The sequence below is a fragment of the Pteropus vampyrus genome, unplaced genomic scaffold, assembly GCF_000151845.1.
Source record: "Pteropus vampyrus isolate Shadow unplaced genomic scaffold, Pvam_2.0 Scaffold56, whole genome shotgun sequence".
Classification (NCBI taxonomy): Eukaryota; Metazoa; Chordata; class Mammalia; order Chiroptera; family Pteropodidae; genus Pteropus; species Pteropus vampyrus.
Window position 1 is genome coordinate 2137078 of NW_011888837.1, and position 24139 is coordinate 2161216.

Genomic DNA, 24139 nt, shown 5'->3' on the forward strand with positions numbered 1-24139 from the left:
GTCTATTTTAATATAATTCTCTCCACAATATAGTACTTTAAATACAGTTGACTATATGGTTTACAGTCATGACAAAGTAAATGGTACTTGACCAAGCTTCCTGTCTCTTTTCAGACAATGAATAACAGGCAAAACAGGAGTATGATAACTCAAAATAAACCAAGAAGTAAACCTTACTACTTCCTAATCTTCTTGCCTCATCCAGCAGTATTTGAGGAAAATAAAGCAGATAAGTGAAGTCTTACTTAGTTCAGGAGACAACGATCGGAAACTGGAGCTGAGAAAGCTAAAATGTGTGAGGCAGAGAACTGGAGAGAAGAGCTCGGAAGTAACTGTAAGCTAAACAATTATAGGAGCTCCCATTGAGCTGGAATGCATGGAGATCCAACCAGCCAGAGAAGAGGGATTATACTGAACAACTGGGGTATTTAGTAGAGAATCCAAAAAGGCTGCATATAAGAGTAGGGCTACTTTAACTTTAGAGTACTGGCTACTAGAAAGGTGCCATAACAATGCTTCAAAACAAGCCTTAAAAGAATGAATCTGATTCATAAGTATCCTAACCGCTAGCCAAAAATAAATCCAGTATTCTCTAAAGAAGGACAATAACAGTCAGACATTCAAAAATGTAATGTTAAACCACCATAAAAATTACTAGACTTGCAAAGGAGAAACTATGTCCAATAACCAGGGGAGAAACAGGTATATAGAAACAGATACTGAAATAACAGACAAGGAGGACTTTAAAGCTCTTTTAAATGTGCTCAAGGATTCAAAGAAAAATGTGAACATAATGAAGAAAGAAATGAAATCTGTAAAAATAAAGGATCATAAAGAATTTTCATAGCTGGAAAAATACAGTATTATTTGTTACAAAAAAAAATTCACTGGATGGCATTGCAGAAGAAAAGACCAGTGAACGTGAGACAGAGCAATAGAAATTATCCAAATTAAAGCATGAAGAGAAAAGAGACGGAAAAAAAATTGTACAGAGGCAACATTTCCTTTAGGAGGATATAACATAGCATGTGATTAGAATCCCAAGAAGAGAGGAAAAGGGAGGTAAGAAAAAATATTTGAAGAAATGACTAAAAATTCTCAATATCAGACAGAAAAATATAAACTCGCAAATCCAATAAGCTCAACTTCAAGCAAAATAAACCCAAATACTGAGGCACGTCACAGTAAATGTATTAAAAATCAGTAATAAAGGGAAAAAAATCTTAAAAACAGCCAGAGGTAAAAAAGACATTAGAACAAAGGAAGAAAGACAGGAATGATTGCTTCCTTCTCATCAGAAAGAATGAAAGCCAGAAGACAAAGGAAAGACACTTTTAAAGTGCTGAAAAAAGATCTTTCGACCAGTGAAAATAGACTGCAAACATAAGGGGCAATACATTTGCAGACAAAATCTGAGAGAATTTGTTGCCAGCAGAGGTGTACTATAAAAAACATTAGGGGAAATTACTCAAGTGGATGGAAATTATACAAGTAGATGATATCTGATTAAACTGAACTCACAAAAAGAATGAACACCAGAAATGATATAAAAATGGTTGTCTTCCTTTTCTTCATTTAAGAAAATATATTTAAATAATAGTAATCCATTCAGGACATTCACAATATATGTACAAATAAAATATGTAACAATAATCCCAGAAGAGACATAAGGGGAGAAATAAAAAATACTGGTATAATGTTCCTAAAATTATATATGAATTGAGATATTATTATGTGAAGGTAGTTTTAAGTTAAAACATGTATAACTGCAAATCCCAAAACAACCACCCCCAAAATAATAAAAGAGGTAAATAAGGCAATAGAGTAATACAATGGAATACTAAAAATAATCAAATAAAAAACACAAACAAAGGGAAAAGGAGCAGTAACAACTGGGACAAAGAGAAAACAGCAAGATGGCAGACTCAAACATAAAATACTGATAATTACATTAAGTGAAAATGGACTAAATACACTAATGGATTAAAAGGCAGAAATTAACAGTATGGACAAAAAAGCAAGAGCTAACTATATACTGTCTACAAGAAATACATCTTAAATATAAAGACAGAGAATGAAAAATCATCTTAAAGACTGAAAATAAAATGGATAAATTTCATATTAGACGATCCAAGAAAAAAGAGAAAATGCAAATTACCACTAGCAGGATTGAGAGAGGGAGCATTATCACAGATCCTACCATCATATAAAGAGTAAAAAACTATTATGAACAAAAATATCAATTAATTCAACAATTTAAGACTGAAAACAGACAAATTCCTTATGACTTATAAATTATTAAAACTGACAGAGATAAGCTAACTAGCTCTAGATCTAAAAAGACATTGAATTTTTAATTAAAAATTCACTCCCACAAAATACTAAGTACAGATGACTTCACTGGTCTCTCATCTACGTACTAACCAGGCTTGACCCTGCTTAGCTTCCAAGATCAGATAAGATCGGGCATGTTCAGGGTAGTAATGGCTGTAGACTTCACTGGTCAATTCAAATAAACATTAAATTATATACAACTTTTAGAAAATAGAAGAGAAAGCTATACTACAAATCGCTTTATGAAGCCAAAATTTCTGATACAAAAAAATAGTTAAAGGTTTTACAAGAAAATTAAAGACCAATATGCCTTGTGAAGAATCTTTAACAAGATATTAGTAAACCAAATCCAGCCAAATCTAAAAGGGGTCATACATCACAACCAAATGCAGTTTATCCAAAAATACAAAGTTGGCTTAAAATCCAAAACTCAATAAATATAATTCAGAAAATAACAGAATGGAGAAAAATTGTATCATCTCAAAAGATATAGATAAAAGCGCCTGATGATTCAATACTCTTTGATGATAAAAATTTTATCAAGCTTCAAATAGAAGGGAACATCTCAATCAGACAAAAGAAACAAGAAAACACGACAGATAATATCAAACTTAATGGTGAAACTGAACCATTTTCTCCCCAAGATCAGAAACAAGGCAAGTCACAGGTAACCAATTCCATTTTTACTGGGCAGTACGGCAAGAAATAAAGAATTAAAGACATAAAGAATCCCAGGAAGAGAGGAAAAGGTATAGACGTGAAGTGGGGAAAAATAGTTTATTTAGATACATTAACCGTGTATACAGAAAATCCTAAAATCTACCAAAAAACTCACCACTAACAAACAAACCCTGATGGAACTGAGTGAATTTCAGCAAGTCTGTAAGATACAAGGTCAATATAAATATTCACTGCATTCCTTATATAAGCAACAAACAACTGCAAAAGAAAATAAAAAAAAAATGAACATTTACAGTAATTTTAAAAACTATAAAACTTAGGGGATGAAGGATATCAAAACATACCACTCCATAATACGCCACTTTGGCACAAGGACTATTTGACTGAAGACAACTGAGAAATAATAGCAGATGAAGGAACTCTATGCCCTCTCCCTTTCTCCCTAAAAACAGGGTATGAATTTCCCTTTGTGAAAGGCTCCCTCCTGCCCTATCCTGTACTAGGAAGAGAAAGATTCAATTACTGGAGATGACTCTATCACTGGTGATGGTTCCTTCTTAAGTCTGCATAAGAAACCTTAATAGCCTTTATCTAGCATTAGTTTTTCCATATATCTACCTCCTACAATTTACCTCCTAGAAGCCCATATACCTTTTCTTTTGGCTAGTCACTTCATAATTTATCAATCTTTGTTAAAATGGTATACAAGCTCCCAAGCCTAACAGCCTTCTTTGGGTTTTCACCTCTTTTCTGAGGTTACCACACACATGTTAATACATCTCTCCTGTTAATCTTTTATCAGTTTATTACACTAGAACCAATCACTGAATCTAAAAGGGTAGAGAGAAAGTTTGTCTTCCCCCACAGGAACAAATTTAACAAAATATTTGCAAGACCTGAACAGTGAAAACTACTCAACAGTGATGAGAGAAATTTTTTTTTAAATGTAAATAAATGGTCATCACAAGGATCAACATTACATTTGCTGTATGAAACACATTTCTAAGTCTGATGTGGCCAAGGATCCACCAGTTTGCAAACTCTGCTCTGCATGTTCTACATTTTATCCTTGGAACAAACCAGATCATAAGAAAACTGAGTACATTTTTTTCTTAACCCAAAAGCATTTATCAATAAATCCTCCACTTACATTTTGCAGAAACAATATGAAGTGTGTTTATTTTCAGAATGCCAAAGAAGTTACAACATATAGTACATCCATCATAAGCGCCCAAAAAGAAAATTTTTCTGAGATAAAAATTGCTCAAAATATATCAGTTTTCCAGATCATCTAGTATGTCCATGGAGTTTATGGACAACACAAACCTCAGAACACATGAAGTTTCTAATTTGGCTCTGGTTGCCAGTTAATGTGATCTAAGTTTAGTAGTTGTACATTAGATATGCATTTCTGTATAGTAGTTTTACCTCTCGTCTTTTGTGTTTAGTTTTTCTAGGGTATATACTCATAAGCTACTTCAAATTATTTTATATAAATATATAAGTAATCTTAATTTAAAGAGAACCAAGGTACCCATAGTCAAGAATTTACCAGTTAATCAAGGACATAATAAGAGATCATAAAATATTTTAAATGAATGTAGTCTCCAATTACTTATTCTGAGCAAAAAAAAGGTGGGAGGTAATAATGAACATGGAAGACAGACTAGGGAAAGAAAACCCTAGGGAAAGAAAACCCTAGGGAAGAAGTAGGACTTTGAAGAGTGAATATATCAGTGAAGAGGGTAGCAGGCAGACTAAGTAAAAAGTAACAGGTTATTAGAATATAACATAAAAGTAAGTGGTACAAACTAAATATGGTAAAGATATTGGATGGGTAGAAGGAAGTCATATAATGGGTCAGGGGCAAAACTGATCTTGGATTTGGTTCTTAAATGAGAAATAACACTGTAAACAGACTATAAACCTTTGCAATATATGGAAGATACACATCATCTCGAAGTTATTAAAGCCACTACCTTAAGAAATCTAATTATAGACTTTGATATCTACAAGGAATCTTAGAGAAACTATATGGTACAACTTAACTTTAGAGATTAAGAAAAGCCAAAAATAAAATTTCAAATAACATATAAAGATTATAAGTCTTAAAATGCCAATCTACTGATCACCTCGGTTGATTTTATTAACGTGAATGACTTTTAGTTCTTCCTCACTGCATGTATACACCTAAAGAAAGCTAAGAGTTCAAAGAACAGTCCAAAAGGAAAAGGTGATTCCTTCACTGTACAAGAATACCTCAAATTAAAATGAAAAACAATCTTTTACTGTGTTCAACATACAATGCTAAGTCACTGAAGATACCAAGAATAAAACTATTCACAGAAAATTATACTACAACTCTATAAGCTCGACAATGAAAAAGGAAGCCAATTAAACTTAGAAATACTTAAAAATCAATGTGAACATAATTCAGCATTCTCATTTACCTATCACTTTATAAAATATAAATTCTTTATAATTCATAAAATATAAAATGATGATCCACTTGCCAAGATTTTTTTAAATGGCATATGTAAGGCTAAATCTTAACATTTTAGTTCTTTAAATGGATACAATTTATAGAAAAGAAACCTTTTTATCTGGTGTTATTTCCATTTACTTTTACTTTATTTCATAGAGAGCAACGGGAAAGAGAAACTCAAACAAAAAATATTTTGAGAAGACGAAATATTGTACAAATGTGACAAAATATTAAAAAGGAAAATTCTCCAATATGTGTAAACACAAACACCAGCACATTTTTGAACTAGTACTTCCTTATTAAATACAAAAATTTAGAAACTGCTTTTCTCGAACTTGCTTAAACATTTCACACAAATGTATGCCAGTCTTTGTTATGATGACAGGGTATAAGTTACAAATGCAGAACATGTGACAAGAACTGGGGAAGTGGCAACTAGACAAATTCAAGGTTAGAACTAGCTAAGGATAAACACTAGTTAGATGAATGAGAGAGTCAACAAATGAGGTCATGTGAAAGCAAGGAGCTAGGCTGGCCACAATTATCCAAACATCACGTAAAAGATCAGAATCTAGACAATCTATAGCAGAAAAAAAGAAATCAAAATGAATGGGGCAGTTAGGTATCAAAAGTCAGAGAAAGAGGCTAAATAATTAAAGGTCAGAGAGATTATACAAGGAATTCAGACAGCAGAGAACATCAACAAGCATTTTAACACTAGCTCAACAGTTTCCCCATCTCAATAGATGCTTAAAATTTGGAAGTGGGAAGGGTTAACATTTAAAAAATAGAAAGACAGAGAAGTGCATACGTTACTGGCATTTCTCTTTTCCTATAGGGACACATGATTTTGAGGCCAAATGCCAAATTAAATTGTGGCAAAAATATAGTACAAATAAATACATGTTTCTATAAATACAAGAGTAAGGTATAGAGCAGATTTTAAATGACTCGATTTTGCTACTATGCAAAGGAAGTGAAACAGTTTATTCTCTGGATAACCAAGATATACATTATCGGAATCTTATTTTTCATTTTCATAAACGATATAAAAGAGAGCTAGTCTGAGAAAAAGCTCTTGACTAGATAAAAGCTAGCGAGTACCTGTGATAGGATATTAAAAAGATGCAATATTCAAATTCCTAGTTTTTCCCCCTTCCAAAACTTGCTATACTGTAGTTGGAGGATAGATCATGGGGATCCCTAGACTCTTATAGAGGATCTATGAAGTCAAAACTATTTTTACAATATTAATACTATTTGCCTGTTTCACTGTGTTGACATTTGCACTGATGATACAAAAGTAATGGTGAGTAAAACTTTTGTGTGACAAAATGGGAAACATTTCTACTGCATATCTTAGTACACAGTTGTCTCAACAAAAACACTTGTCAAACTAGAAGCTTTTCTTTATGCAACATCATTTTTACTATGGATAAAATACAGTTTATTCAGACTTATTTGGCAGACATTTTCTTGAAAATGAATGAAGTGAACCTGCCATTTCAAGGAAACAACTCACTTTCTTTGACATCAGTAGTAAAATTCCTAGTTTTCAAGCAAAAATTAAAATTTTTGCAAACATATCTGACATTATGAAAGTGACAGTTTCCCATTTTTTGACTTTTCTAACAAGATCAGTGGTGATACTAGCAAATGTAACTTAAAGAAAATACTGTATAATGAAATGTAGCAGTATTGAGAAATAAGTAAACCAGTATTTTCCAAATGACCAATGCATGTCATGTTTTAACAAAATTATGCATGGGCATAAGATCTATTCAGAATGGGCAATAAGCCAGTGGATTTTAATCTAATGAAGTTCAGAAAACTCACTGATAATGTTTCAGACTCTACATTATAACTAAGCTCTAAGAAACTACCAATTGTGTAGTTTTAGAAGTATCAAAGAATATCCACAAATTTGTAAAGGGTTATTAAACTATTCTTCTCTTTTGTATCTTCATAGAAGTGTGAGACCAGATTTTCTTCTTAGACTCCTCCAAATTAATGTACTGCAAAAGACTAAATATAAAAGAAGATATTTGAGTCTAGTTTTCTATTAAAACCAGACTTCAAAGATATTTGGAAAACAATGCCATTCTTCTCAGTTTTTTTCGTTTGGAAAAGTTATTTTTTATAAAAGTATGTTAATGTGTAATGGGTTTAAATATTTTTAAATGAATATGTAAATGTTTTTTAAATTTCTTAATTTTAATTTCCAATATGATTACTGATAGATGTAACTCTCATAAACAAAGTCTCAAGTCTTCAATGTTTTTAAGAATGTAAAAGAGTCTTGAAACCAAAATATTTGAGAACTGCTACTCTAATCATCTCTGAGGTTAAAATTTTCTTGGTCTGTCAAATGGGGTGTGATACTTATTAGCATAAAATAGTATATGATTATCATCACTTTTAAAAAAGCACAGTTAAAGGTTAACGTGCTAAGTGCTGCACTAAATGTTTACACAGATTATCTCATTCATTTCTTACATTCTAAAAAATGAATACCTATCTCTTCAGTCATTTAGATTAAAAAAACAATGCTTCTGAAGCACTTGACATACTCCCTCTGTATAACATAAATTTTCAATAAACAGTAACTAATGTGCTGAATTACTACTGCCACCATAAAACTATGTGGGCATCCTATGTACAATAAATAGCTATAGATAGCCAACTAGTTAGAAGCCTGATTCCATATCCAAGACCAAATTATTAATGGCAAATATAACCACTCATTAAATCAAAAGTTATCTTACAAACATTTAATACTTATGAACATTCCCTGATGGGCCTTTGTCTTGGCAAATCTGAAACCTATATACTACACCAAACCAGTGGTTAAGCAGGATTTTGATGCTCACCAACTTTGTAGTGATTAAGACACTTCACATTAGAATAAGTTCATCAGTCAAGTGTCAGAACAAAGGCCCCTAACAATTCAGAACCAGGAAAAGTACCACTGTTGTTGCATGTATATGTAGATAATACCTGATCTAGATCCTTCCTAATTCCTGCTCTACAGCATGCATTAACCAATGGACTATGATGAAGTAACGTCAAACTAGTGACATTATCTTTTTGAAAGTTATCTGGAGCTGTCATACTTCACTAAAATATCAGTCTTCTTTACAGGGATTATTAACTAACATAAGTGTGTTTTTCAGACTCGGGCATCCCTCCTTAGTGTGTGAAAGTAATGTCGCAACTTCTGCCCCTCCCTTCAAGATAAACTCCACTTTCAAATAAGAGTGTGTATTCATAATGCATAATATAGCAGTAGCATGAACGTATGTATGCAGAATATATGTAAGTATGTATGTGCACTGTATGTATATATACATATACATATGTACATAAACAGAATATATTGTTTTAAATGGTAAGAGAAAAATCTTTAAAGATAAAAAGATGAAAATGAGATCCAGGAAACACTCTAGATAGCCCAACATTCATAAATCTGCATAACAATTACATAGATAAGAATTTTTTAAAAAGGTAAACTAAAGGTGCTTAAACATAATTATTTTCTTACTGAAAAATTCAGAATGCTGAAACTATCCAGAAAAACAAATAAAGTAAAATACCCGTATTCAAATGCATATCTGTATACATCCTAAATTCAAGAATATTTAATTACCAATGATAGACATTTTGTCTTCTGAACATTTTTAGACCTTTGTGAAGCAAAATTAGGGGGACTAATCTCATTGAATATCAAGTGCCTAGCACATTGAAGGTGCTCAATAAGTACTGAAGTGAAACTATTAAGATTTGCCCAAAATGTCTAATCTTTCCAAAACCTCTTAATAAATTGAAAATGCTACATATATCAGTTTAAATATATCAGCTAAACTTCTCTGTCTCTAGATGAACTTACATACTTATGTCCTAAGAGGTACTCCAACTTTTCCTAGGGAAAAATGGTTTTACTAAATATAGGACTTTTACTTTATATATCCACAGAAGACTTACTGATATAATATATAAATGGTGTGTATTTCATAAGCAAATGTATTTTATAGAATAAAAAGAAATACAGCAAGTACCTGTCAAAACAGCCTACTTCATGGAGATTTTATAACATTACTAAAAATAATTTTATATCATCACTAAAAATAACAGCAAGTGACTTTCTCTTGTGAACTAGAATGACCTATTTATCATTAGCCCTTAATATTGACTAATCAAAAAGAAACAATAACTTTCCTATAACTCTTTCAATCTTAATTTTTTTAAAAAAAACCTCTGGTGTCAAGACACAGAGCAAGACATGCTCCATAATAAACCTACCTACTATGTTTACATCTGACTCTTAATTTAGTTCCACCATAAAAAAAATTCAAACAAACCCTCCACCCACTTTATCTCTAAAAAACAACTATAAAGATTTGGGGCTTTCATCTTATATATTACAACCTGTAAAATCAAGTACAAATGAAGTCAGAAACCCTGACAAAGGAACAAGAAGATTGGCCATATGAGTCGTTATTGATACTTTTTAAAGCAAAAGTATATCAAATACTTTACCCTGAACAAAGTATTCTGAATTGAGAGAAATATTTGTGAAAATTCCTACAGTTCTTACAGAAAACTACTAAACCCAGTTCAACTGAAAATAAAACTATAATATATAATAATCACACTTCTGAAATGACCTCTCATATGTTTCATGTATTTCTACGAAAAGCTTATACATAAACCTCAAGTTTATATATATACACAGCACTTGGTCACACAAATTTGGAATACACAAAAAAAAAGTTTGGAGGACTTTTTCTTCCTATTGATCTAACACCCATTTATCACATACGACTTACAGAAAAAGCATCAAAATTCTAAAATTATAATCATGTGTCAGCAAAAATAACATAAGCAATATGATGTGTGTGTGCACGTGTGCACGCACGAGCACGCACACACGAGCACGCACACACACACACGAGCACGCGCGCGCACACACACACACACACACACACAGAAGCTCCCAGCACTTTTCTAATATCTGTATTTGGCTATTTTCCTCAGTATGAGTTAAAGTGAGTGAAAGGAACAAAAACATTTTGACGACTTTGATATGGAGAAGGAAATTACTAACTGGATTACTTGGATAATTTAAATAACCAAGTTTATCTACTTACCCAATTACCTTGGATAGCTGAGAAGCATGCTTAAATCAGCCTTTTCCAGTTTTATAAGTTTTAGAGACTTACAATATTTTACTTAAGATTTTGAAGATCATCTAAAAATTCTAATTAAATAGCGTGGGCATATACAATAAAAAATCGCCACAAACTAGGGGTCCTCAACCTCCAGGCCACAGAAGAATCCATGGCCTGTTAGGAACCTGGCCACACAGCAGGTGAGTGGCAGGCCAGCAGCAAAGCTTCATCTGTATTTGCAGCTGCTCCTCAGCACTAATATCGCCGCCTCAGCTCCACCTCAGATCATCAGGCTTTAGATTCTCATAGGAGCATTGGTCTCTGGTGCCAAAAAGGCTGGGGACTGCTGCCATAAACCATAGCATTATAAGAACTAATCTGCATTATATTCATTGACGATTCTGATTTAAATTTTCTTTCTACTAAGATTGAAATAAAAGCACCTTTTAAAATTTCAAAGAACTAAATTACATTGGAAGACAGAAAAAAATAGGTGTCCAATGTTTAATGTAAATAAGCAGAAATCTACATAAAATTCCAGATGTTCAATAAAGTGGCAAAAATAAAAATTATAGTAACAAACTTAAAATAGCTCAATATTAGCTATGATAAAATTTTCACTGGTATAAAGATGAACTTCATTGTTCATTACAGGACATTTCTACAAGGAGTTAACCCTTTAAAAAAACAAAAATTTTCTGGAAAGCTCGTTACATAATGTGTGTCTTTTCACTTGCAGTATGAGGTACTTTAGAAAATGATACATTTAGCTTCCGAAAGTTAGCCAAGTTTATCCTCCGAAAACTGATTTTTAGCATTACGTCATTATGAATACATATAATTTTGGGAATAAAAGTATATTTTGTTACTACTTGGAAAAATTTTACATCCGGTCTGAAAATTATAGACAAATACTCAGTTAAATCGAATAATATTAAATAAGGAAAAAACCACTCACTTAATATGATTTAATGCAACAGGTACAGAGGATCCAAATTAAGAAAGATCAAAAATTAGAACAAACAATTAAAATTACAAGTTATTTTAATAACTAGTAATAATGAACAAATTAGGTGATGTAAAATCTCAACATATTAAACAATTTTAGTGGGACAATTTTAGAAAGACAATTTTTAAGATATCATTAGAGAAACCTATATTTAAGGCACAAGACTATGTTGAAGTAGGTTCTTCCAGAAAATAAGACTTCTAAAATGTTATATATGAAAATTTTAAATGGCTAAAAAAATTGTTAAATAGATCTACTGAAACCTATTAAATGCATTTCTTTAAAATCCAAAGTAAAATTTTTAAAAAGCAAATTAAAATGTACCACTAGAACTTTCTAAACTTGTTTAAACTCAACTTCTAAAAAGTCATGAGACTACTCATTTACTGAAGTTCCTTGATGAAAGTGAGTTATCACTATTTTTAAGTAGATAATTCATCACATCATTTTTAAGGAAACTCACCAATAGTATCAAAGTAAAAAAATAAGTAAATAAATGAAAAGGAAAAAATGGAAATTAACCAGAGGATTCAACTCAGAACAGTAAACTCTTAGAAGAGGGGGAAGGTGATGGCAGGTGTCTGCAAGAAGCTAGATAATACAATGGAATCAGTTTTCATTCTGCAGAACCATGAGACTTGCTGCAATGTCAGCTCCAAGCACACACTGAGGGACTCCAGAAAATGCTCATTGATCATGCAGCACTTTATAATGCGCATAGGCTTTTTTATCCTGCTAACCCCGCCTAGCTTCCTTTAACAGCTTATTCTCTCAAGCTCTCTCCCCCTAATCAAATCTCTTACTGAAGAAAGGGAAATATTTAATAAATTATATTAACAGTCTGGGTATTAGGAATACCACTCACCATTATGAAATCTCTTTATCTGAATTAGTCTTTTCTTGATGGGGGAGGAACCCTACAAACCATATATAAAAAAATGGGTTTTAAATATCTATACCTATAAACATAAATGTTTGATAGTATACTACATGCAAGGCCAAATCCAAATTATAGTTTCGCTTTGACATGTATTTCTTTGAACTGATTTATGTATTCAAATATTCTTATAAAACTGATACAACCAAGAAAAAAAGAAACTATAACTTAAATTTCTCATGACTCAGATATTTATTTTAAGCTCTGAAGCATTACTGCCTTAAATTTTAGGGTCCTTTGATTTTTTATTTCATAATGTATTTTCTAATAATCAAAGTCACATGAAAATCTAAAACCAGAATGTACCAACTAAATTAAGCAATTAGATAGACATATATGCTTCATTTTACCAAAATTAAAAGAACCAGCTGTTTTTAATAGTTAACTGCAAGCAGAGCTTGAGGCTTAGATATGTAAATGAATTCTAAGACACAAGATACTAAAACCTGCTTTGCAGACCCCACCTTCTAATGAGTTAATCTAAAGGTCACCACCAGCACAAGGCTTTTTATTAAGTCCGAGGCCCTTTCTTATTTTTTTTTATTTCCTATCAAACATATATCTACAATTTACAATACATGAAGTTTAAAGAAAATAATTCTAGATTTGTTTAGTAATCATGTGAACCAAACTGGCACATTCTCACACGGAATAAGGTCTGACCGTATCTTGCTTTTATGCTCTCCCTCTTTGCTTTCTCCTCTAATCTATTCATCTGTAAAATAATTCCATCAGATAAGATTTGTTTAGAATTCAATTTTCATTTTATTTACAAACCTAGCCCTACCTCAAGAATGTCTTCTAGAACATATGCTTCCATTTCAGCCGCTGTCTCCACCATGTTTTATCAAACTGCCATGTTTCTTACTGCACTATGATTAGATCATTGCCAGCAGGAACACTCCTCTGTGTCAGCAAGGGAACAGGAAATGGAATGTTCTATTACATGCCTAAAGCGGCTTAGCTGTTCACTAGCCAGGCATCTACCAAAAGAGCAGGGGGTGACTCACTGTGTATTTTTTAAAGATACAGAAGCTATATTCCAAAGCAAAGTTCTGTCAATTAATTTCATTAGATAAAAGTCTTATTTTACCATTTCAAATCTTAAAATCCTAAAATTTCAAAAAGGAAATAGTTATATATATATAAAACATATATACACACACATTATATATATTTAAAGCTATTTAACACGTTAGGTTTCCTGGATGAACAAAAAGAGGCTGAAGTGGGTTATGTAGCAATTTGACCATAGTAAAGCCTTCTAGTGAGGTTAATGGTTGTATTAAATACACAAAGGAAGCGGCAAGGTAATACCAAATTATAAATTTGCTACATCAGGCGAATGCATTATGTAACATATATATTATAGATGTTAAGAGTGTCAAAAATAATAATCTTAATGTAGATTTTTTTAAATGGTAACCTGGTTTTCGATAAACTAATCTGTTTGGAAATATCTTAGAAAGTGAGATTAACAATCACCTGATTTACAATTACAGAAGCAAGACATAGCACATGGTTATATTCATTTTCTAGGAATGCCTTTAACTTAATTTACTAACTAAAGAAATGGCCTTCTCCCTCCCGCACCCATTATAAATATTATGAGATACTAAAATATTTCAGATAACTGAAATTCAGAAACACCATTTGGATCATTAAACAGTAAATAAAATGGGTGACTGGCAGTACAGTGAGTTTATATATTTATTATGGTAATTGCTCAGGTTAGTAAAATCTGTTATTTTGTCAAATTTCTTTCCTATGTAATCTGTAATATGAAAAAATGCAGTGGGAAAGGAACAATGTTCTATGTTCTGTGGCATAAATAACCCAGCACTTGTAGGAATGCCATACAAACTGAATTTGAAGGATCCTTGAATGTGCAGATTATACAATCTAATTACAATTCTAGAGTGAAGAGTTCTTCTAGTCTAAATTTTCATAACAAAAGAAAATGAATATTTAAAAGAAAAAAATTAGAGGAAGAAGTTATTATTAATACACATGACCAAATCTACTAAAAAAGAGGCGATACAAATGACACCGCTAGTAATGTCTCCCCAAAGTGATGCCAGGTTTTAGTGGAAAGAAATTCTGTAGTTCTCTTGGGCCTGTTATTAATCTATAAAATGGGTTACTTCATTCAACATGGATTATCTACTATATATCAGGAACTATTCTAGGTACAGTCAAGACAGATAATATTTCTTAACAGGTCTGTTTGAAGATTAAATGAGATAAATTATCTACTACTCAGTTTCTGATAATTAGGAGGCAATGTATGAGGGTTTTTTTTTTTTAATAAACATGTTACTTAACCCTCACAATAACGCTGCTAAGGGATAGCAACTTAAAATAACATTAATAATTACATTGTGCATATTAAATACCACATGCATTTTAAGTGCTTTGTATATATTAGTTCATTTAATTCTTACAATAAATGCTTAAAAAAAGGTACTATTATCGCCATTCTACATACGTGGAAACTGAGGCACAGATAGGTTAAGCAACTTGCCCAACTTATGACCAATTGAGCTAATTAAATTGAGAAGCTAAAACTGAAAGGCAGGCAGTTGGCTCCAGTCTATCCTCTGAACCATCTACTATACTTTCTCCAAGTGATATTATCCTTATTTTACAGATGAGGAAATCAAGTCTCAGTGCATAGTTATATAGCATTGGGATTCAAACCCTGAACAGTCTGACTGCAAAGGCTGTGTGAAATTAATGGAAAACAAAGCCTGGCATTTGGAGACTTCTCAAAAAAAAAAAACAATTTCCATTGTTAAGACCGAGTTTTAAAAGAATTAGCAAACTGGCTTTTACTATTTCTTGCCTTCCAGGTCAATTCTTTCCATGCTTCAAATAAACTGCTCATCCTTAAACTAAAAGAAGTCATCAAAAAAGTTTCTCTTTCTCAGACATTCCTCTAACATAAACAAGCCAAAAACAGGTTTGAGTTCAAAGAACTCTCAGGCTGGAGCACTCTTATTTCCCATAAGCCAAGAACAGGCTTTCCAACTTCAGTTGACAAGAAATTCAGCCCCCTAAGGCACAAGTCAACCAAACAACTCACCGTCTCCTTCTCTTCTATTCTAGGATTATTTGGGTTCTTCTCTTACGTTTTCTGACATTTACTGTTAAGATTTTACCAATAATGTGATTATGGATGCTTATATACTATTTATCATCTCTTACAGAGCAGAAGGTTGATGAAAGTAGGCAACACTTTGCTCACCGATGCACAGCCAGGGCGAGCACAGTTTCTGGCACAGGGCAGGCACTTAAGTATTTATTTGTAGATTAAACAACAAATGCATGAATAAAGGAATCGTTTGATATCCAGCAATGCATCCTAATTCCTTTTAAATTACTGCTACTACTAGGAGTAATTTCTGGTGACAAAAACATTTGTTCTGTGACTATTTTCTTTAGGTTACTAAAATATTAGAAATGGTCAATATAAACCAAATCTATATTTCATAATTTCTATAATTCGTTATTATAGCAAAGTAATCATTTCTTCGATTTTATTTCCTGGTCCTTTTTGTTAATATAATAATCTATGCCACAGCATAGGATACTCTGGTAAAAAGGATATGAAAACAGATTTATATACATCTGCCTTATGCTCCTACATTTCTAAAATGTGTCATTTTCCTTCTATTTCGACCTCATTTTGTAGGCAAAAAAACTCTTTTGCCATTTGCCTAAAATGGATTTCGATAAGATCTTTCATTTATTCCAATGGCAAAGCATACATGAGAAAATAGTAAATATTAACATTCATGTAAATAAAAACCAGTAACATAAAAATAATTTGAATCATAAAAAAAAAATTTAGTAAAATAAGAAGATTCAAATGTCTAAAGTAAAGAGAAAAAAGCCTCTAATAAAAAAAAGGGAAGAAAGGACAGAAGTTTAATAAATACCAATACTGGATGAAGGTATCTTCTAAAATTTACGATTTTATTTAGGACCAGAACTGAGTTTTTGAACAAGGAACAAGAAAATCAAACACACACACACACACACACACACACACAATATGTGTTGACAAGCAAGAACTCTATTCTGTATGATTTAACATTTGTTGATGTTCCCCCACATAAATTCTTTTTAATCAAAAATTCCTTGTAAAGCAGTTCTGTTCCCATCAAATATTTTTTTTCAATTTAGAGAAGGGCAAGACTTTTCAAAATCCACATTTTCAAACAAAACAAGGACAACTGGTGCTAGGACAAATGTAATAATTTCACCTACCTACATAAAAACAAACTTCTAGAAAAAAAAAATCTAAACAAACTTCATCCCTCAAAGAAAAAGTATGATACGCAGTCATTACTTTATAATACACCCATTTTCCTTTTTCACTCTGTAAATTATATTTCAGAAGTATGAAACCCAAGTGTGAAAGAGCCTGATCCAAGCACAAATGATACAGGTATTAAAGAGTTTAATACAATTTAAATTAAAAGGCTAATAAAATCTGGTCAAATTTCTGAAAGCTCATACATTATTAAAACACTATCCCCATGATTTTACCCTTTATTTCTCCTAAACCAATCATGCTATATACGACTGAGGCCTTTAAATACGTGTCTAATGTAGCATAGTAATATCCTTTTCATTACCTCCATAGTTTATTAACTATGGTTTTTATCTATAAAGTAACACATGTACACAGAAAAATTCACATACATAAGAGAATACAGGGAAAAGTAAACCTACCTCTCACGACTCCTAAAAGGCACTAGTTAGTATATTCTTCCAGAAATAACCTCCATATATGAAGCATATTATGCATATGTTCTGCATCCCCAGTTTTAAAATTTAATTCTCTGTGATAATTGTTTCAGATTAGCACATGTATATATATCTCTTTGATTTTGATAGCTACTCAAATTTTCTCTGGAGAACTATACTACAACTTATTTAAGCAGTGCCCTTATTGATGGGCACTTGTGTTGTTTCTAACGTTTCATAATGCTGCAATGAACAGGCCCAATGAAAGGGCATATATACTCTGCACATGCCTCAATATATCTGTAGGGTAAATTTCTTGATAGGTATATGTATTTAAAATTTTATCTTACCAAACTGACCTCTAAACAAGTTGAACTAATTTATACTCTAACAGTGAAGGAGAGAGACTGTGTACTTCCCTAGAAATATTAAGTGTTAATGATACAAGTCTATTAAAAACCCCAGATCAGAAAGCAGAATATAGTTTTAAAATACGTATCTATATCTATTTTTAGTTCCTTATCATTTCTACTTTTTAAGAAATCTCAAATGAAAGTTACACTTCCTCTCATCTAACTTTTGCCCCTTACCAAAATCACATAAATACATTCCCTGACAGATTTAGAACTTCAATTATTTACCAAAAAAAAAAAGAGGCGGGAGGAGGGGAGCCACAATGCAGATTCTATGTACATGTATGTAGTTGGAGAAGAGAGAAGAATGGGGAGTCAAATGATTTGTCCTTTAAAAAATAATCTACTTCCACTAAAATACAAATTCCATCTAGGTTTAAAGGTTTTTTTTCAATTTAGAAGTAAATCGTAAAGTATCTGCCAGAATTTAGTACTATAAAGAGCTAAAATTAAAATACTGTATTGCTGGATGTATTTACTTACCTTACATTTATTTCAAACTATTCATTTTCAAAACATAAAATTCTAAAGTAATACTTTCATCATTATTTAAAAAAATGTATACTAAGAAGATACTTCCACACATAAGTTTTTACTAACACAATGATTTGTAAACAGTTTTTATTTCAGTTTCTTGACATGTATTCCAGGTCTAATTTTGATATTATTTAAAAATAAGAATGATTAAACTTTCACAAGAACTTTCAAAATAAATGTTAACAGGTGAAAATGCTACTTGATATGTGTAGGAATAACTGAAAGGCTTAGGTAACGAAAAATTAAGAACGTGTAAAATTGTAACTTTATAAATGAAATAATGCAAAGGCCATCAGTACTATATTCCAAATGTGAGAAAAGGTATAAATTATTTTATAATAATTTAATTGCCTAAATAATTTTTTTCTCAAGATTAATACTATTAAAAGCTCTAGGTAACTTTTTTTGAAAGATCATCATTAGCATTTTTGATCATTCGTTTATATGAATATTTACTGAGTATTTACTAGGTGACAGGCTTTATATACTACAATAAAGAATGGCAAATACTTAGTCCATCCCCAAGAGTCTATAATCTAGAAAAACTTGATCCTGATTCTTGACAAAGTTTAACAACAAAATCTTCAATAATTTTTCCCTCTTTTCTGATTTGTAGACGACCTTCATTTTTCTAAAATTAGTAAATAAAACCTAAAAGTCCACTTAAAACAGTACAAAAATATTATTAAATTTAAACAAAATATTTCATCCAGATGTGTCCTAGTACAAAATGAAATACAAGCATGGTCTTGTCCAAATATAAGTAACATACTAAGCAAAATAAAAAACAAAGCAGCTTCTTTCGACATCTCCAATAATAGTTGTGCCTGTTGGATACTTGCATTTGTTGTCTCTACTCATGAATTCATTCTTTTTCCAGTATTTCATAATAGGTTCTATGTATACAAAATTGATAAAATATTTATTGTTTTTAGTTTGCATTCATCCTCAAATCTGTCTACATTGTACATTTTCAATTAAAAATAAAAACAAGTATATATATTATAGAAATTACTTATTTCAATACATTTGGTTTTGCTTTAAGTAGATTAAATCTATTGATAGCACAGTACTCTCCATTTGGTCAGCAACACATTATCTCTCTTCTGCTAAAAAAAAACAGCAAGTATCTACAAACAAAAAGAAAATATACTACACACACCCACAGCCTCCTACCCCACCACACACACTACACACGCACAGTGGTGGGAGTAGAGGAACTGGAAATAAAAATACAAAGTACAAAATCAGACTTAAGTCCAAAGCCAATTTTTTAGAGTTATCAATTTCCAGCAGTCTTCTGATGGACACTATCCTATACTGGGAGACTAAAGAAACAGCTCCAGGTAACTCACTTAAGATAGTATCAAAGGCATGGAGTATAATTAGGATGTAAAAATTACTCAAGTAACCTTGGATTCCAAATGCTGTCACTGGCTCTCCTCTACTCTGGTTCCTTGATGGTCTGGAGTCACTGGCAACAAGCTCCAAATAGTCTGGTCTTTGATGATGCCTGCTATCACTCTGCTATTTCTAGTCTAATCTATTTATAACAAATCTTGAATGGTTTGCCAGTAAGTAATTATTCCTAGTACCAAAAGACTACTCTTTCAGACTCATAATTCCATCTCCTAAGAAATGTATTACATTAAGTGGTCTCTATCCACCAAGGGTTAGGCCAAAAATTGTAAATGAACACCATACCCTTTTCCACTAACATAATCCTGACCAGATACAGGATCTTTAGGCGCATATAAAAAATCTCAAAGCGTAACTGTGACATCCCCAAATTCCCAAGGTAAATATACAGACAGGATTCTAACACTGTGTGTGTGTGTGTGTGTGTGTGTGTGTGTGTGTGTGTGTGTTTTTCATTCACTGTAACTGCGAAATACTTCTTTGGTCATCATGAAGATATCTAACATGGCTATTTTAGAAGCAATGTTTCCACTACTTTCAACCTACCTCACAAATTTCAGATATTGTTTTACTATCAAATCTCCAACAAAACTTAAGAATATAAGAAAATAGAAGGCAGTATCTACCAACTTTTAAATATGTAACAGATTTCTCTCCAGTATGCTTTATGTAATCAAATTTAACCCATATTCATAATTTCAATTCCTCTATCACCAATTTCTTACCAGAGTCAAGTATTTTGAGAAAGCCTTCTAAATCAATTCGCACCCTCTTTAAAAACATTTATGTAATATCTCTCAGTGAAGGTAGTTAATATTGTTTAAAGAGTAGGCACTGAATAACTAATAGCTTACAAAATGTTTAAAAGCATAACTGAACTGCCAAACATCATTTTATACTTAGTTTTTGTTTTTGTATACTTGAGGAAACCATCTCCCTCTTATACAAATTCCAAGATTTCCTGAAAAATGCTCAGTTTTTAAAGTATTTCTCATAATTAAGTTATTTTAAGAGTATACATTTGTATAACTTGATTTTTAGCACTCCAACTCACTTAGAAAACGATGTACAGTTTAAGCAGTTATTACAGATAGTGCACCTAGGTTTTAGAGGCTTTTGCAGTTTACACCTTCAATATTTAGGTGTATAATATCTTAAGATTTTATATTTTTAAAAATCAAATCTGAAAAACATACCATTAGAAATCTGCTCCCCAAAAGATCATGTTTCTGATGCAACATTCCTAGAACGAAGCTTCCAAAAGACATTTTACCTACATGGAGCATAAACAGGATGTCGACCTGCCTTTAAGTTGAAGTGGGATCAAAATAAAATTCTTTCATTCAACAAATATTGTCTGGATAGGGTCGTAATATCAGCCTCATCTTTAGAAGGATAAAAAAGGTCGTTTCTATTTCCATTCTCTTTCTTCCAGTTCTGCTAGAAGACACATCCAGAGTCCAGTAGCTATCACTCTCCTTGATCACATGACTCCCTCCTCATGGATAACCCAGGCTTCCAATTCAGATCTTCAACACATCACAGACAATGTCATCTTATTTAGCAGCAATGGCAGGAGGAAAGACTCAGAATTCTCCCATATATCCAAATTTTTAACAGTAAACTTTTAAAAACAAAATCATGGAAAAAAATTCAGGAGCTGACATATAAAATCAGGAGTGTAATCAAGTCAAGAAATAATTATGCATTCTACATAATAGTCACACTTGTATTTTATACAACTTCCCAATTTCTGGAATTAACGCCTAGGTGTCCTCTCTTTCTACCTCGGATAGTTTCTAAAATCCATGGGGTCCTAAAATGTCACATTATAAATAAAAGTGTTACTACCTGACTAGGTGGATGCAACATATCTGTACTCTTTTTAATATTATAAATGTGGTGTATGCAAGTGGAATTTTTAAAAAATTCAAAGGCCACAAAGGCATTAGACGAGTATTAAGTCCTTTTTGCAATATGTTATTACGCCGTTAACAGCCTTCTTTAAAACCACTTTCATTGTTTCTGGATTCGCCAATTTTATATGCTATTGACTGTCCACTGAAGAAACAAGCACTGACCATTCCCTTGTTGCCCTCTATCTCCTAATTTTACAGATTATATTATTTTTATATTACAAAAGTTTATAATACATGCTACTCCATAACTATAATTAAGCCTAAATTTTATGTATTTTCTAGGCTGATTCTAAAAACTAAAAAATAAGTGCATATATAATATAATGTAATATAATTTTATGTCATTTAAACATTACTGGTCCATGTATTTCAGGCTGATAACACTTGAATTTTCTTCTAGCTTTGTTCAGTTCTTTTTGAAGGCCCAAGATTGCCCCTGTAGCTACCACTGTTTCCTCCCTTCCATACCATCCAACCATCATATAATCTATTTTATAGTTTTTATTGTACTATAGTATTTCAAATATCATCATATAAGGTACAGTTTTTCCAAGTGTAAAAAATGTACTTGTCCTCATGTGATACTATGGTTGAGTACAGAATATTTAGGTACAAATCTGTTTTTCCACAAATGATGACGACACTACTCTACTGTCTTCAAGCATTCAGCAAGGCTTCTAAGCACTCGGTCATTTGGATTTTCCTTTTTCCATTCCCTCTCTCCAGCAGTAACTGGAGATTTTCTTTCTATCCTTAGAGTTCTGAAATTTTACCAGATGTGACCAGATGTAGATCTTTTTCCATTCATCCTGCTTGGTATTAGATGGGCTCTTTCAGTCTGAAATTCATTATCTTTCTCTAGCTCATGAACTTCGACTATTTTTTTCAATATTTTTTTCCTTCCCACTGCTCCTGTTCTCTACTTAACTCATATTTACAGAAGTGAAAACTTTGTCATGTATTTTCACATCTCTTTATTTTCTTTCAAATTTTCCAGATTTTTTTTAATTTCACATACACAGAGAGTTCCTCGTCTTTAGCTACAAATTAGCAATTCCGTCTTCAATCATGCTAAATTGTTATTTAGCCCATCCATTCAACTTTTTCTTTATAATTTTCAAAATCTTTTCTGGTTTTCTACTCCTTTTTTTAGTGCAAATATAATCAACCAATCACTGCAACATGTTCTTACACCTCAAATGAAATACCATTACATTTTTTCTTTGAAGTTTTCTTTTGAATTATATATGAGAGCAGTTGTTTTATTCATCTTAATCCTCTTCCATCATGATTCTCCTCAATTGTCTGATTATCCCTGTTTACACTGGCAAATGAACAATTAGAGAATACAGGAAGCCAATGTAGGCACTTTCTGAGGTTGTTTGGGTTTGTTTTCCCAAATGGTTTGTCCTTTAAATGAGAGAGTAGTACTATTTATTTATTTTTTTAATTGCAATAACATATTATAGCTGATATAGTCAAAACATTATCATTTCACTATAAATCCATATTAAAAATTATTAAGAAGATCTTTGGGATATTTTTCTGATACTAAGTCTTTGAAATCTGGTGTGTATGGTGTACTTACAGAACAGCTCAACTCATGTTAAATTTTCATCAGAAATATTTGATATGTTATTAGAATTCATAAGCTACAATGATAAAAGGAAATTTATATACCCAAGTTGTTTCAAAACATACTTTAGTACTATTTAAATAGGCAGGGCGTATGGATAAGCAGGCATCCCAGAAAAGTACCTGGACATAAAGTCAAGATCAATGGGAACCGCCAAAACAGCTTTTTTCTAGAACAGCATGCTTTAGGTGCCTCTCCTTCTCTCTCAGGTTCCAACATCTCAGTAGCTGTCCTACTGTTGGTCTACTTTGTTAAGAGACAGGTTCAGAGACTTTATGACTGACGGCAGGTGCCACTACCACCAGAGCTGTTTAAACTAGAGAAAGGGCAGGAAGAAGGCCCAGCTAACCCAGCACTTTGGAAAATAATTATTTTAAAAATTCTTGATTACACCCAATTGCCTACTACTATTCTTTGCGTTTGTTGATTCCAAGCTCAGAACCTTTCTGGTATTCCCCTAGGAAAACCTGAGCTTACCTCTGGTATCTTGGGTTCCAATTTCCTCTGAGATTTTGCTGTCAGTCCAATCCTATGAACTTTCTATCTTCTCAAAATTTCTGGTCCTCTGATGGTACCTGTAGTGGACTGTGAACTATAATTTTACTCCTCAACATGCTTTCTCCCCACCCCCTTTTTCTAGTAACATAATCCCTCTTGTCTGTAGGGAAAATATTCCATGTGATTTGTGTGGAGGTGATTCTTTCCACAGTGGTGGCCACATGACCCAGGTCTGGCTAGCCTACCCCACGCCCCTCTCCATTGGCAGCCATCTTTCCCTAGTCTGAAAATAAAGTTAATACAGAAGAAAAGAGAGACTAACAATATTGAGAGAAAAACAGTACTAAT

The 24139-nt window shown here is 32.1% G+C and overlaps 1 protein-coding gene across 5 annotated transcripts in view; it reads right to left on the reverse strand.

The window, feature by feature from the left end:
* ANKRD17 (ankyrin repeat domain 17) overlaps positions 1 to 24139 on the reverse strand; it is a 149697-nt gene that overhangs the window by 99711 nt on the left and 25847 nt on the right. The window contains exon 1 of one of the 5 annotated variants that reach the window (XM_011360520.2): positions 13402 to 13542. The exons of the other annotated variants lie outside the window; for them this stretch is intronic. Within the exon in view, the coding sequence (XP_011358822.1) occupies positions 13402 to 13455 (54 nt within the window). The 5' untranslated portion in view covers positions 13456 to 13542. Of the gene's footprint in view, positions 1 to 13401; positions 13543 to 24139 lie in introns of those variants that run through there. 5 annotated transcript variants of the gene reach the window in all.